Raw genomic sequence first — 14,298 nt, 5'->3', positions numbered from 1 at the left:
TGATGTTAATGGTATGACTCAGCATAAGGGAGTTTAAATATGAAGCTATGGCTCAGTGGTAGAGCATCTGCTTTACATGCCGAAGGTCCGAGTTTGAATCTCCAGTGAAAAGGTTCAGGTAGTAGGTGATGTGAAAGACCTCTCTACCTGGGACCCTGGAGAGTCACTATGAGTCATATGCAATACTCACTTCGGACCAGTGATCTGGCCCAGTATATGCCAATTTCATTTGGTCATGTACGGAAGGCAGACTTTCTTTTCTGCACAAGCTTCTGCCAGGGTCTTTTAGCCATGTTGGCTAGTAGGCACTGAAGCACTTCCACATGCCTGGACGGCAAGATGTGGGGGTAGACCTGAACCTTGCAGTCAGAGCCAAGAGTGTTTCACCAAGAATGTACACAAACGGATGTGCTCAGACCATGTTTGCACACATGAAGCCCTCCTTTTCTTTCGTTCTCCATGCAAATTTCAGCTTCTGTATTCTGACCTGCTCCTGTCTTTTCTTGCCCCCTCCCCACTCCTTCTTACCTTCCCAGGTGACGGACATGATGCAGAAAGCTTTGTTCGATTTCCTGAAACGCCGATTTGATGGCAGGTATGAGAAGAAGCCTTTGAGGCAGGGGTTGTGGGGAAAACCAGACACCTGCCACTTGTGGCTCAGTCCTAGTACTGGATGCCTGCATTCAGAACCTCAGAATGTCATGGAAAATTAATGAAGTGGGGCTGAGTTTATCTCCTTGTAACCTTTAGATGCTTCTCCAGATCCTCTTTAATCACATAATCAACCCATTTCCAAATATTCCTTCCCCCCCTTTCCCTATTTTTCTAAACGAAGAGGTCTGCACCCCCTTTTTTTAAGATAAAAGGTGAGAAGTTCCAGTTTCTGTTAATACACAGCTAGATTCACTGGCACTTCTTTACTTCATGCAGTCTAGAAACCTGCTTTTTTTTTAAAAAAATGAAATGTTTGTATTTGATGGGGCTTCCTGCATAGAGGCGCAGTAAGGTTGGCCTAGATGTCTCCGTGACAGGGTGGGAATGCCTTGGGAATTATCTTTGTTCTGTTGGACATCCACTTCTTTTTGTCTTCTGCAGAATATCCATCACACGTGTGACAGCTGATATCTCCTTGGCCAAGCGCTCAGTCCTCAACAACCCAAGCAAACACACCATCATTGAGCGCTCCAGCACTCGTTCTAGCCTAGGTGAGGCTGTGTTGAGATGCTGGGGAAAGGAGGACTCAGACCTTTGCCATCTTTCTTCTTTTCTCTCTGGGGCTATTTCCACATGGATGTTTTGCTCTCCCTTGGTCACAGCAGTGCTGTTTTCGGGAGAATCCACATGATGTCAACCTCTATTTGTTCTGCTTCTGTGTTTCCCTCTGCTTTGCTTCAAATTCTTCTAAACCTGGTTTGGTACACTCTTTTCAGAAAGATTGCAGACAAAATGTCTTCGGATGCCTAGTGGATGGGAAGGGGTTCTGCCCACATCAGCGCCATTATATTAGCCCCACCTCACCACCAGAGGGATTATGGTCAGGCCGTCTTTTAAATCAGTACTTGACAGATCACGGTAGCGCAGTAATGTTATAACCATATATTGCAATTCCCAGCTTTCATTTAAAAATTAATTCTGTAACTGTTGCTAAGTCACAAGGCAACACATTCAGGCTGCACATTTTCCCTTGCAACTTCCCAGTGGAAAGAGCTAGAGACTTACTTTTTAAAACTGGTAGGTTGTTGCCATAGATCATTATACTGTTATAACACTATAATGATCTAGCAATTCCCACTTGTTTTTTTTAAAGCCTTTCAGTGGCGTGGGGGATGAAATGGTGGCTGCATGGACTGAAGCACGGGAAATAGAGTTGCCAGTTCCAGGTTGGGAAATTGCTGGAGTCTTGAGGGGGGAGGGGTGTGGAGCCTGGAGAGGGCAGGGTTTGGAGAGGGGGAGACCTAAGCAGGGTGTAATACCATAGAGTCTGCCTTCAAAAGCAGCCATTTGCTCCAGGGGAACTGATCTCTGTGGCCTGAAGATTAATTGTAATTCCAGGAGATCTTCAGCTACTACCTGGAGATTGGCAATCCTAAGGAAAAGTATGGAAGAAACTGCCATGTGGATGCTGTGTTGCTTGTGCATTCGCAACAGCAACAAATTGTCTCCACATGGTAGAAGCCTGGGCAGGGAAGGTGGGAGTGGGAGCTGTTGCATTCTGTGTGTGACTGTGTGGCACTAACTGCTTGCATGAGGGGCCTTTTACTCCTCCTTAGTCTGTGTCACTCCAATCTGTATCAGCCAAGAGCACCTTTCCCCATATGCCTCTGAATTTCCCATAATGCTGTGCAACATTGCCTTTTCTTCCCCAGTTCTTGGCAACCCTCGTATTAGAAATTCATATCCTTGACCCATGCCATTGTGGTATTTCCATATGACGAATTATCTGTTTTCTAGGATGGAGGTGTGTGAGTGTGAGGCCTTCCACTTGCTGGTGAGAGCACTCCCACATCATAATAGATAACATGGAAAATGCTCCCAAGATTACTGGTTTTGGTGCAGGAAGCATTTCCACATTTAAGCGCATGCCGTCCTGTATTTGTGGATGGAGATAGGATTCCCTTAATGCCTGTTGTCAAACATCTGAAAAGGCAGTTAGGCGAGTCAGCATTTCCTCTGTTTTCCCCCTTCCCCTTGCCATGGTGTCAAATTTCAGGGGCACCTTTTACTGCTTCCAACCGACTCACTCTTCTCTTTTTTCCCCCCCTCCTTCGTTCCCGTTCCCTTACGTCTGCGCCACTTCTTCCTTTCTCTGCTCCTGATACAGATGTCTTGGGTATGTAACCTTTAGCCTCACAAATTCTCAGATGCCCCAATGCAATATCTGGATCCAAAAAGATGATTGATAAGAATGGGTTGCATCTAAATAGCTTTTTCTTCTGGAGAAAAAAAAATCAAAACTAGAACAAAGACACATATTTTGGGTTTGCCAAAATATGATGTTCTGTTCATTTTGAAGTTTTTCATTGCATTTGAAAAATGGTGAATCACAGAAAATTCTCATTTTTCAGAGCCTTTCAGTTGCCAGGGTATAACAGCCAAGCCAAACTAAGACAATTATGCGTTTAAAAAAGTGCAAAAGAGTTGTTCTCCTACTAATAACTTTTCCTCAAACTTTTAAAGAAGCTGTTGGGCTGTAAAATGTTTTGTTATATATCCATAACAGTTTAAAATTAAACTAGTGGATTTGTAATTTGAATCATATGTAAGAGGGAAAGAAATACAAATTGGAATGAAAAAATAAAGTTTTTAAAAACCTGTTTGTGGAAATATTTTACTTAGAATGTTAGGAGTAGGGGTCTATTAGCTCTAGTATAGTCTAGTTGGGAAAAAAAATTTAAATCCAGCAAAACACTTTCAGGTCTCCCAGACTCCACTGGGAAGTGAGTATGATTTTGTTCCCCACAGAAGCCAATGACGTTTAAAAATGCTTAACTTTGGCTGGATCATACACTAATTTTGGTAGGCATGGTGAGATGTAGTTCAAACCATGCATTCTCTTGCATGTTTCCTTAATTTCCTCTTTCCAGCTTACTAGGGAGAATGTAGTGCAACCCACTTCGCCCCCAGGAATATCACCAGCAGTGCCTGAACACAAGCCAAATCCCCACACCTCTAGCTTCCTGCCTGCTCGGTTTAGGTTCCTGTCTGCAAAGAGGTTTGTGGGGAACTGTGCCTCTTTCTCCCAGGCAAGAAAGTGCAAGTGCTCCCTGCACCCTACCCAGTCATGGTTTTGGGGGAGGGAACGGGCAAGGAGACGAGTGTGTGCCAGGGCCAACCCAAGACATTTTGGAGCATGAGGCATAAAATCCAAATAACATTCTCCCTCTCCCCTTCCTTCCACTGCCACTAACTAGCATGGAACGCAGTCCCTTGGGAAGATTTGGTACACAAGACCCACTGAAGCTACCGAGCGGTGGTTTCATGTTCTAGGGTAGCTCCGGTTGATTTCTGTGGCACTCACTGAGGTGAACTTCCTGGTGGATGGAGCTCCATGGGTTGGATCTCTCTGTCTCCCACTTTGTCTCCTTTAACAATGCCCCAATTCACTGCTTACGGCAACTGCCTCACTTTGCCTCAGGGTAGAGTTGCCTCTGGCAAGTGCAGGTCCCTGTGCTGGGCTGATGGTGGACCATTTAGAAACCAGAAGAATGACCATTATCCCCCAGGGTGGAAAGAGTTGGCTAGTGCATCCTTTCCAGATGCAGCATCTTTCCTAGTTCCCATACCACTTGCAAGGGATAGCCATAGCTTCATACTCAGCCTGTGACTAAGGAAAACCAGAGTAGGTCACAGGTCAGTTTTTGGGTGTAGAAGTGAAGTCTCTGATGGCGAGCAGAATCTAGAATAGTGAAAGGCATGTGTGAATGAAGCTGTAGCTCCTTTCCATAAAAGCGCTGACCCTGTCTCCCTCTTTTCTATGGCCTGCTGCTTGCCCCGGCAGCCGAAGTGCAAAGTGAAATCGAACGTATCTTTGAGTTGGCCCGCACACTGCAGTTGGTAGCCCTGGATGCCGACACAATCAACCACCCGGCTCAACTGTCAAAGACGTCACTGGCACCCATTATTGTCTACATCAAGATATCTTCTCCAAAGGTTAGTGGGTGCCTTCTACTATCCACACTGCCTTTCAAATGGATTTGGGGGGAAATTGGGAGAGAATGTAGGATTTTGGTGCCAGATCAAACTTTAAGGAGTCTGCAGAAACTTGTGGGGGTGTGAGGGATGAGGTGCATGCTAGAACTGGATTGAATCAGAAAGCCATAGCTAACATCAGGAGTCCCAGGACAACTGGCACTTCTTTGTGGCTGGGAAAGGATAGCAAATAAGGATGTACATTGGTTTCCAAGCTGATGAAAAAATGAACCAAAAATGTCCAATTAAATTACATTGGTTTATGTTTGTTATTTCAAATGGGAATAATGAACAAATGCCATTCATTTTATCAGTTTCATTTTCCTGCCACTCAGCAGTCCAGTTAGAGAGTTCAAGAAATGCAGAAGGAAGGGGAGAGAATCAAGAGAGACCTGTCCGTCTCGTTAGCCATTCCATTCCACCTTGCAATTTATTTTCTCTATTGAGCAAATTGCACAATCAGAAGGCTGATTGACATCAAGAAAATAATATGTAGGAAAGGGTTAACTTCCTTGTACATCTGCAATCTTACACGGTAGATATAATAAGACTGCATATGCAGATAGAGTTTGCCACTGCGATCATGGCAGTACTGAGACAGTTTTGTACATTCTGCTTTATTGCCAACTATGTGCTGACTTGCATCTCAAACACTTAAACTTGGAATTAGTCCATATGAGGGGGCTTCGCAGATTCTTTAAAGGTCTGTTGCCTTCTGAATGACTCCCTGCCTAAAACCACCGAGAAAGTAGCAAAGTTTCTCTATACGGCTATAAAATTCCGTCAAGAGTGGTTCCAGAAATAACCTTGTTTACCTATGTTTTTTGTATTGGGTATATTGTGCTGACTGATGCTAGTAAAGGCTGACTGACTGACTGGCTAACTGTTCCCTTTTTAGTGGGCCCTATTCATATGCTCCTATATGTTCAGCTCCTATGTTTCTGTTCACAGTATGTGTGTGCTGTCTGTATTTACTTGCTACTTCTGAGCCTTTCCTTGTCAAGAGAGGTGTACTCTGCCACTGCCTGGGGGTAATAGCCTCCTCTCTTCCAATCTATTCCATTCCAGTTTCTTCTCTCTTATGGGGGTCTTCTTATCTTCCCTCTCCCTGTTCCTTACCTAACAGGTGCTGCAGCGATTGGTGAAATCGAGAGGCAAATCCCAGGCAAAGCATTTGAATGTGCAGATGGTGGCATCAGACAAACTGGCACAATGCCCTCCAGTGAGTACCACAGCTGGCATGGGGGTCCTCACAGCCTGATACCTTGTCCTCCCTCTCTTCCTCCCTCCCGTGCATCTCGTTCTGCTGCTCTGGCACCCGGTTTTATGCAACTGTGCTGCCAGTCCGGCCCCCACTAGATGACTTGCTCCCACTGCCCTGCCCTGTCAAAAGTCTCTTGCCAGCCATCCTGTAAGCTCCTCCTCTCAAGCCTTCTGTTCTGCACCTCAGGCAATACAGAGTGCCTCTGCTAAAATTGCCTTTCTGCAGTGTCTTCAGCGAGTAAGCCGAGTGGGACAGGGACACTGCCATTTCTGTGTTTGGTACAGCACTAGCACTGTGCTAAAGAGATCTTAACATCCCACGGGTGTCCATCCTTAGAATGCAACCAGCTCCTTCCTTTCCTTACCTCCCATTCCTGACAATCAGTGACTTCTCTCCCTTGAGCCCCTCCCATTCTCCCATCTCTTGTCACTACAGGAATTGTTTGACATCATCTTGGATGAAAACCAGTTGGAAGATGCTTGTGAGCACCTGGCTGAGTACCTGGAAGCCTATTGGAAGGCCACACATCCTCCCAGCAGTAACCCACCCAACCCACTGCTGACACGCACCATGGCGACAGCTGCCTTGGCTGCCAGCCCTGCCCCGGTCTCCAATCTCCAGGTACAAGTGCTGACCTCACTGAAGCGCAACCTGGGCTTCTGGGGTGGGAGGGGCAGCCTGGACCAGGGGCAGAGTGGAGCTGCCCTCCACCCCAGAATTGAAGAACATAAGTTGTAGCTTCCTGAAAAAATTGTTCTGGAAAGAAGAGATGAGCCCAAGGAAGCCCAGTTGACGAGGGTCCCATAACAAACTTTGTTGGAGCTGCTGCCTGGGAAAGGCAGCATCTCTCCAGCCTCCTCTGGTTCCACTTTTCCAAAGAGTGCCTTGCGAAAGATCTCTCTTCCCCTCTCAGTCTTGCTCTTAATCTGACATCAGGATGACCTCTGGCTTTCTGCATCACCAAGACATCACACTTTCCCCTCTGCCTTCATCTTTGGAGAAATGCATCTTGGGACACTACAGAGGGGGGCCTCTGAGCTAGGAATGATGGGTTCTTATGGAAGAGCAGATCCTGTGGGCTGCTTTAGGCAGAACCCAGTTACTACTCGAGGTGCCAAGTTTGTCCCCATTTGCCAGCAGGGGCTGGCTGGCCCATCGTATGGCAGAGATGCCCATGGGCAGCAGTCTCAATCTGGGCATTGTATCCAGCCCACATTTGCCTCATCCTTCTTTTCATAATGAGGTGGATTGTTCTCTCATCTCACAACAAGCAGTGACTTTTCCTATCACTCAGAAGGGCCAGACCAGACATGTGCTGGGACTTCTGAGCATTGAACTTTCTGCTCACGTCTCGTTTGGCCCTGAGTGACAGGAATTTAGTTGCTTTAAAGGGGTGTAAAAGATCATGAGCCTGCTGTCTCCCCTCTGGACAGCCTGCAGAAATCTATATTGCCCTAGCTGCAGGACAACACGCCAAGACAATTTAATCTGCTGGATCCCAGCCACTCCACATGAAAAGCCAGCGTGTAGTTTCACCAGCATCTTCTGAATTCACTCACCAGTGCTCCATGGGTTGTTACCCTAACTTCTCCCCTTATCATTGCTGATGTGCCTCTGTTACAGCCCAGAACCTAGGTTCATTCATTGGATTGGCTGCCAGCCATAGCAGTTTAGTTTGAGACCCCTCAAGTTCATCTTCATAATCCTCCTAAAAGAGGATTTTGTACAAGGTGGATACAGGCTTATTGTGTCAGAGTCCACCTTTTTAAAAAAAGTCAGCCATATACAGTAAACTTATTGCCTCCGTACTGGGCCTGAAGTGCTGTTTGTATGTATGCTGTGTGTGTGTGTGTATATGTATACACACGCACACACACAAGATACACACACACCCAAAGTCCAATGGGTCCAACTGGTATGTGTTGGTAGGCCGCATGTATCCTGTTTGATGTTCTGTTCTGCTCTTTTACTTGTGGGTTTTCAAACAGGGTGGTGGACCTCTCTAATGTGGTGTGGGCAGTTGCCATATGGTTCTTTCCAAATCCTTCTGCCAGGAGCAGAGTGTCACCCAGTTTACAAAGAGGAAGAGGTTGGTTTGTTTCCTGACCCAAGTTGCAGCCTCTGAAGCCATGTCCTGTTGTATAGATATAAGCTCCATAGCACTCATGTGATCACCATGGCTGAAAACTAGTGCCTAACAACCTGCTAGAGACCCATTAGAGGTTTGCTTGAAGCTGCTCTCTGTCAGCTGGGTCATCTGTAACTTTTTGACAAAACTTCCTGAGCGATCAAAAGGCATGCTTTCTTCACCCTCTCAGGCTATTGGACAAAGTATTGCATAAATACTGCCTTGCAAACATTGACTTCAGTGTAATTCTGTTTAGGATTGTATAGGTTGTCCGTGGTTTGTCTGAAATCTAGAGAGGTCTTCAGGCCAGTGTTTGGGAAGCCTGTTGCTAACTCGTTTTCAGCTGCTGGCTGTGGCTCTCTGGCCGCACTAACCTCGCTTTGTCTTTTTCTCCCTTTCTTGTGCATGGTGTGCGGTGAATGCATCTTTCGAACAGGGACCCTACTTAGTGCATGGGGAAGAGCCTCACAACACTGAGCACGCTGGTCTGCACAGCTACGCAGGGCAGCCGGTGGGGCGTGGCCAGATCCGCCCAGTTCAGCATCCCTGCCACTTTGCCGCCCGGGGCCTTTCCCGCCAGGACACCTTCGATTCGGAGACACAGGGCAGCCGCGATTCTGCCTACACTGAGCCAGGGGATTCCTGCATGGACATTGAGACAGATCCCTACGAGGAGCCAGAGGCCCGTGGCTCCCATGGCTTGGGCCACCGCCACCACCAGCGCCAGCCTTCCTGGGATGCCGAGGAACCTGATCTGCAAAACCACAACCGCCCTCTGCGTGGTCGGGGCAAGGGGCGGGGGCGCTACTGCCAGAACGAGGAGGAGTCCACTGGCCATAACCAGAACGATGTAGAGGACTGGGGGCCTGACGCCTATATCCATTAAGGCCCTGGGGAGGGCAGGGCTTTGATCCATTGGGGAAAAGGCCTCCTCCTGCTCATGGCCTTGGGCATCAGTGGCTGTCTTTATTTTAGTGGCCCCTGGGGATAGACACAGTCTGCCAAAGTCTCGGCCTTCATCACCACCAGGTGGTGGTTGATGGGAGCAGTTTGCATCCCAAAGGCTATGCTGTCACCAGCCAGGTCTGTGAGCGAACTCCCCTCCTCTCCATTCTCTGTTGGGGATTCCACCCCTCCCTGCACCTTGCCATTTGTGCCAACAACCTCTTTGACCATCCCTGCCCTGCCAGCCAACACTGCCTGGGCTTTTCCCACAAGGTCATTCAAGATCACATCTACCTTAACGCCCTCTTTTTACTCAGGGTCCCCTTGTGGACCTGGAGAGGGAGAGGGCCAGTTTCCATCGGTGCCTAGGGTCACTCCAAACACTCTGGCAACAGCCACAGTGGACAGCTGAATCACACACTGTCCCTCTTTGGATCCTTCCTGTCTGGCCCCATCCATGGCCAAACAGCTGCCAAGTGGAGCAATATGGGCTTTCTGCAGATTCAGGCTGTCCTAGATCTCTTCCTTTGTGTGTGTGATGGCGCTGTAGCAGCCCAAACACCAGTGGGAGGGCTGGGTGGAAGGCAGGGGCAAAACCCAATTCCAGTTTTCCATCACAGGGATCAAGTCATCTCAAGGTCCTCTCCAGTGCCTATTAAAGAAATCCAGCTCCAGTCACCTTAAACCTTCCCCTCCTTACCCATCCTCCAGTGCCTCGGCTCATGACCCTTTGGGATGTATTTTCTCTGCTGGAGAGATCCTGAGCCTGTAGATTGCATGCATATGTGGTATGTACTATGCCTGGCAGAGAAGGAGACTTTGGGATCTCTCCCTTGGGTGTGCCTGTAACCAGCTGTTGTTCTGCTCTTAACACCGATTGTGAAACCCCTTTTCCAGCATGTGTGATAGCTTGGCCCGGAGTGTTTGGCAGATGAAAGGTAAGAAAAGACTCCTGGCACTCTGAACTGGGAAGGTGAGCCCGATTGTTCCAAGACAGTATCCTGCTACCTTTACTGCAGGTACGGCCTTCTGTCACAAAGGGGGAAAGGACTGGTACATTCCCATCCCACTGTTGCCTCTTCCTTTTTTGGGGACTCCCTTTGGAAGATAACTTTCTGGTAAGACTCGGGAAGTCAGCCAACCTTTGTTTTGCACGATAAAAAATGGCCTAGCAGCAATCCTTGGTGAACTTTACAGAGCCAGGCCAAGATGGAAGGCTTCCAGGAGAGGAGCATGGGAGATGACACAGGCTGGGTGTGCCGTGCAGGTCTTAGCTGCAGTCCTCGATCTGCCACCACTTGACACCTCCTGTGACTGCCACAGGGCTAGTGACCAGCTGGACCCGCCAGGACTGTGGCTTGACCAACTGAGAGCCTTGTGATGCTCTACAGACTGCCAAGGGGAAAGCTGTAGCTATTTGCCCCACAAATGTCAGTGATCCCACAGCAGTTTCTGCAGCACCCAGACAGACCATCTTGTGCCAAACTTGCTTCCTACCCTTAGGGCTGGAGGCCTCCTTTTATAAGGCATTGCTCTTTGTTCAAGGAGTTCACCCTTCCTTTTCAATCACCACACACCTTTGGTGTTTACCAGGCCTAAGTGCTTGAAACAAGGCAACCTCATGCAACCTTCTCCCCCTGAGGCACTTCCTTCCTCTCCTTTCTGGTCAGTTGATGCTGTGCTGTCCGCCCTGAGGTGGAAATTGGAGCCTTTTCTGTGCCTGGTTTGGGTGCCCGAGGCTACCTTAGTGTGGGGTTTTTGTTGTTGTTGCAGTCATTTCCTCGGAGGCCCCACAAGCCGCTGTGATCATCTGCAGTCCATTCTTAAGTGTCTCCTGCTGCCTTGCGGTTCTATAGTTCATATGCCTCAGCCTCCATTCAAACAGCATTTCTATCTTCAGCACGAATGTAGTGATCATCAGGAGATATTGCTCCTAATAACTAATTCCTTGTCAGGGGAAAAAAACGTGATACACAGCCTTAGATCATCTCTTCAGGCCTTAGGATATAACTTTATTCTGGGTAAAGCTGCAGGAAGAATGTGACATATTTCGTTTGGGGCAGGGGGGGCGGTTGATGGAGCATACTGCCAGTCTCCAGATACACATGGCAGGGAAAATTAAGACTAGGTCTTTGGAAGTAGTTGTATTCAGAAACAAGGGCTGGAAATCTGGACACAATGCTGCTTTCTTATGGAGACTTCAAATACTCTCGTGACTGAGGGTGGCTGGTATATGCTGGATCTTGCCTTTTTGGGTGGGGTGCTGGTAGGCAATATCTTTCTGGTTCCCTTTCAATTCCTGTGAAGAAGTACCATCTACAGCTCCTGCAACCCCCAAGTCAGATGCTCTTGGTCCTGTTGTGTGGTCCCTTTCATGTGCGGGGTGGGTGATTTCTGCTTGATGTCCTCGAGTTTAAGGATCATTCCCTGTTCTCATCTATTCCCCTTATTCCAACTTCATATCAAACGCCACTACCTGAAATGTTCATCTCGCAGCATCAGCAATCCCATGACCAGGGCTTTTTTTCAGCTGGAACGCGGGGGAACGGAGTTCCAGAACCTCTTGAAAATGGTCACATGGCTGGTGGCCCCGCCCCCTGATCTCCAGACAGAGGGGAGTGTAGATTGCCCTCCGCGCCGCTGGAGCAGTGCGGAGGGCAATCTAAACTGCCCTCTGTCCGGAGATCAGGGGGCGGGGCCACCAGCCATGTGATGATTTTCTCCGAGGGCAACCCACTGAGTTCCACCACCTCTTTTCCCAGAAAAAAAGCCCTGCCTATGACTATGTTTGATGGCTGTATGATGAGGCATAGTGATCCTGGAGGTAGGAACAGGAAGCCCAAGTTCCTCTGGCCCAAATCAGCTTCTGTCACACCTTAGGGGAACTCAGTGAGGAAAACAATAATGAACCCAATCCTGAAGTACATGACAACCTACAAGTTTGTTTCTGGGATGGATTTCACATCTCTTTCTCTCTCTCTCCTGCACTCTGCTTGGAGCTTCAGTGAAGATAAATAAATGAGCTATTGGCAATAGTTTCCCTAAAACTGATTGTGCAAAGAGTGATGGGGAAAAGGCACTTCTACTTTATAGCAGGGAAAAAGAACAAATAGGAATTGAACCACAAAATATGTGTATTTGTCATGTATCAGATTATTTAAAGGAGTGTAATTTTATTTATTTATTCTGAGCTTTCTCACATGGGATGGAATTTTTTGGCGGGGGGAGAGTTACTGTAAATTGCAGGCAGCTGTCCTAGTCCATTAGAAAAAAATCCAAAAAGTAGCCAAGTAATATTTTACATAAGGACCAGTTGCAGGCCTTGCTACATGTTACAAAGTCTTTGAGTCATGGCTGTGGTCTGCCATAAGAACTTTCAGTCAGACATTTGTTGTTAGGTTCCCCACTTAGCTCTCAGTTCTCAGATGTGTGGGGGCCTCATTTAGATTGGGACTTCTTAATCTGTTCTCCAGCCTGAAATGGCCCGAGGGAACTGATATTTGCTCCACTGAAAAAACGTATAGGTAGCCCATTGGTCCACATGGTTTCCCAGATGGGGCAAACAGTGGCTCCCTCAGGTCATTTCAGTCTGGAAATGATGTTCTAAGAGGCATAAGCAACAACCTGTTGCATTCCCAGTCTGAACTGGGGCCCCACAGCCTTGGAAATCTTGTTTCCAGCAGGGAATGCACAACACAGGTTTGATTGAAAGGCTTCGTGATGGACCCAAGGACTTAGTAAATGTGTTCTTGGGCCCTAAACAGAATGAGCTCTAAGGAATGCACAAGCCTGTTTGCATATTTGTTTACGGTTTGTTTGAGCCCTGTAAGAGAACAGTTGCGCGATGGCTGGTTTTTGGATTTTTTGTCATGAACAGATACTTCTGCAAAAGGGAGGGAAAAGTATTTCAAAGAATGGGCTTCTTAGTTTTCAGATGCTGGTGAATGATGGCTGGCCCCCTCCCCTGCTTTTATGTTTGTATCATTCCCCATGTCATGGGCTTTTTTTTGTTTTGTTTTGTTTTGTTTTGTTTTCTGGTACTGGGATGGAGGGAGAGAGATTACTGACAATAGAAACGAAATTCTGCCAAGTCTCTGCCTCATCATTATACAGTTTGATTCTTCAGTGCTTTAATAACCCAGCCCCATTACAATGGGAATAAAAGTATTTTGTAAAATGCCATCACTCTGTCATCTTTATTCTGTGAAGATGGGGAATAATGAAAACTAGGGACAAAAAACAGGCCTCCAAAGGTGTGGCGAGGGAGTGCTGGGATACCACTTCTAACAGTTCCATGGAGTCCCTGAATAAAACAATACCTTACACAGAGCAAGCTGCAGGTGTGAATGCAGAGAATCACCAACTTGTCTAAAATGCCCAAAGTACCTCACAAGAGGCCCAGCTTTTGTGAACATACAAAGCTGCCTTCTATTGGTCTGTCAAGCCTCACTACTGCCTGTTCTGACTGTGGGTCTCTAGGAACTCGCCCAGAAACAGATCTTTCCCAGTAGAGTATCTCCTACATGATTTCCTTTAACTGGAAACACTGGGCCTTGGATCTGCATGCTAAGCATCTACCGCCACCAGGGCTCATTTCGAGGGGGAACGCATAGGAATGCAGTTCCCCAAAGAGGTCACATGTCGGGTGGCCCCGCCCACCTGACTGCCATTTTGGGCCTGTTTCGGCCTGGATTGGGGCCAAAATGGCCTGGATCGGGCCTCTGATGGGTGGTGGATCACTCTCCTGCTCATCAGCGGCCCAATCCTGACCATTTTGGGCCCCTGTTCAGCCATTTTCAGCCCTTTTGCCATTTTGGGCTTAATTTTGGCCCTGAATGGCTAGGATTGGGTCCAAAACAGGCAGGATAGGTGATGTCAGGGGGTGTGGCATATGCAAATCAGTTATACTAATGACACACTTCCAGTGATGGCAAGAGGTGTGGCATATGCTAATGAGTTATGCTAATGAGTTCCTCCAGCTCTTTTTCTATGAAATGACCCCTGACCGCCACTAATCCACCGACTCTCCCTGGTGGTCTGCCAGGGAGGGGAAGAACATCCCACCCAGTGACCTTCAAGCATAAACTGTGCAGGGGGCGTAATGGTACTCTCGATGCCAGCCCTTGGGAGAAATGTGCATGCTACATAAAAGACTTGCCGTATGTTGCCTCAAGAAGGCATCAGTCAGATCATGAGAGCCCCAACATACGATAATTCAAAGCAGGAGCCATCTAAGGCAAGCTTGGGAGGGTCCAAGAAAAGGGAGAGAGTG

At 47.7% G+C, this 14,298-nt stretch overlaps 1 protein-coding gene across 3 annotated transcripts in view; it reads left to right on the top strand.

Annotated features, from left to right (window-relative positions):
• CACNB1 (calcium voltage-gated channel auxiliary subunit beta 1) overlaps window positions 1–14,298 on the top strand; it is a 70,131-nt gene that overhangs the window by 37,671 nt on the left and 18,162 nt on the right. For 2 of the 3 annotated variants that reach the window (XM_054992757.1, XM_054992758.1), the window contains 6 exons: window positions 537–595; window positions 1,096–1,205; window positions 4,499–4,650; window positions 5,816–5,911; window positions 6,389–6,574; window positions 8,518–11,585. In XM_054992757.1, the coding sequence (XP_054848732.1) occupies window positions 537–595; window positions 1,096–1,205; window positions 4,499–4,650; window positions 5,816–5,911; window positions 6,389–6,574; window positions 8,518–8,967 (1,053 nt within the window). In that variant the 3' untranslated portion in view covers window positions 8,968–11,585. Of the gene's footprint in view, window positions 1–536; window positions 596–1,095; window positions 1,206–4,498; window positions 4,651–5,815; window positions 5,912–6,388; window positions 6,575–8,517; window positions 11,586–14,298 lie in introns of those variants that run through there. The other variant, XM_054992759.1, reaches the window with a different exon arrangement.

This window comes from Eublepharis macularius, chromosome 12 (genome assembly GCF_028583425.1).
Source record: "Eublepharis macularius isolate TG4126 chromosome 12, MPM_Emac_v1.0, whole genome shotgun sequence".
NCBI lineage: Eukaryota > Metazoa > Chordata > Lepidosauria > Squamata > Eublepharidae > Eublepharis > Eublepharis macularius.
Note: the sequence above shows the minus strand (reverse complement) of the source record. Positions and strands in the feature narration are given on the sequence as shown.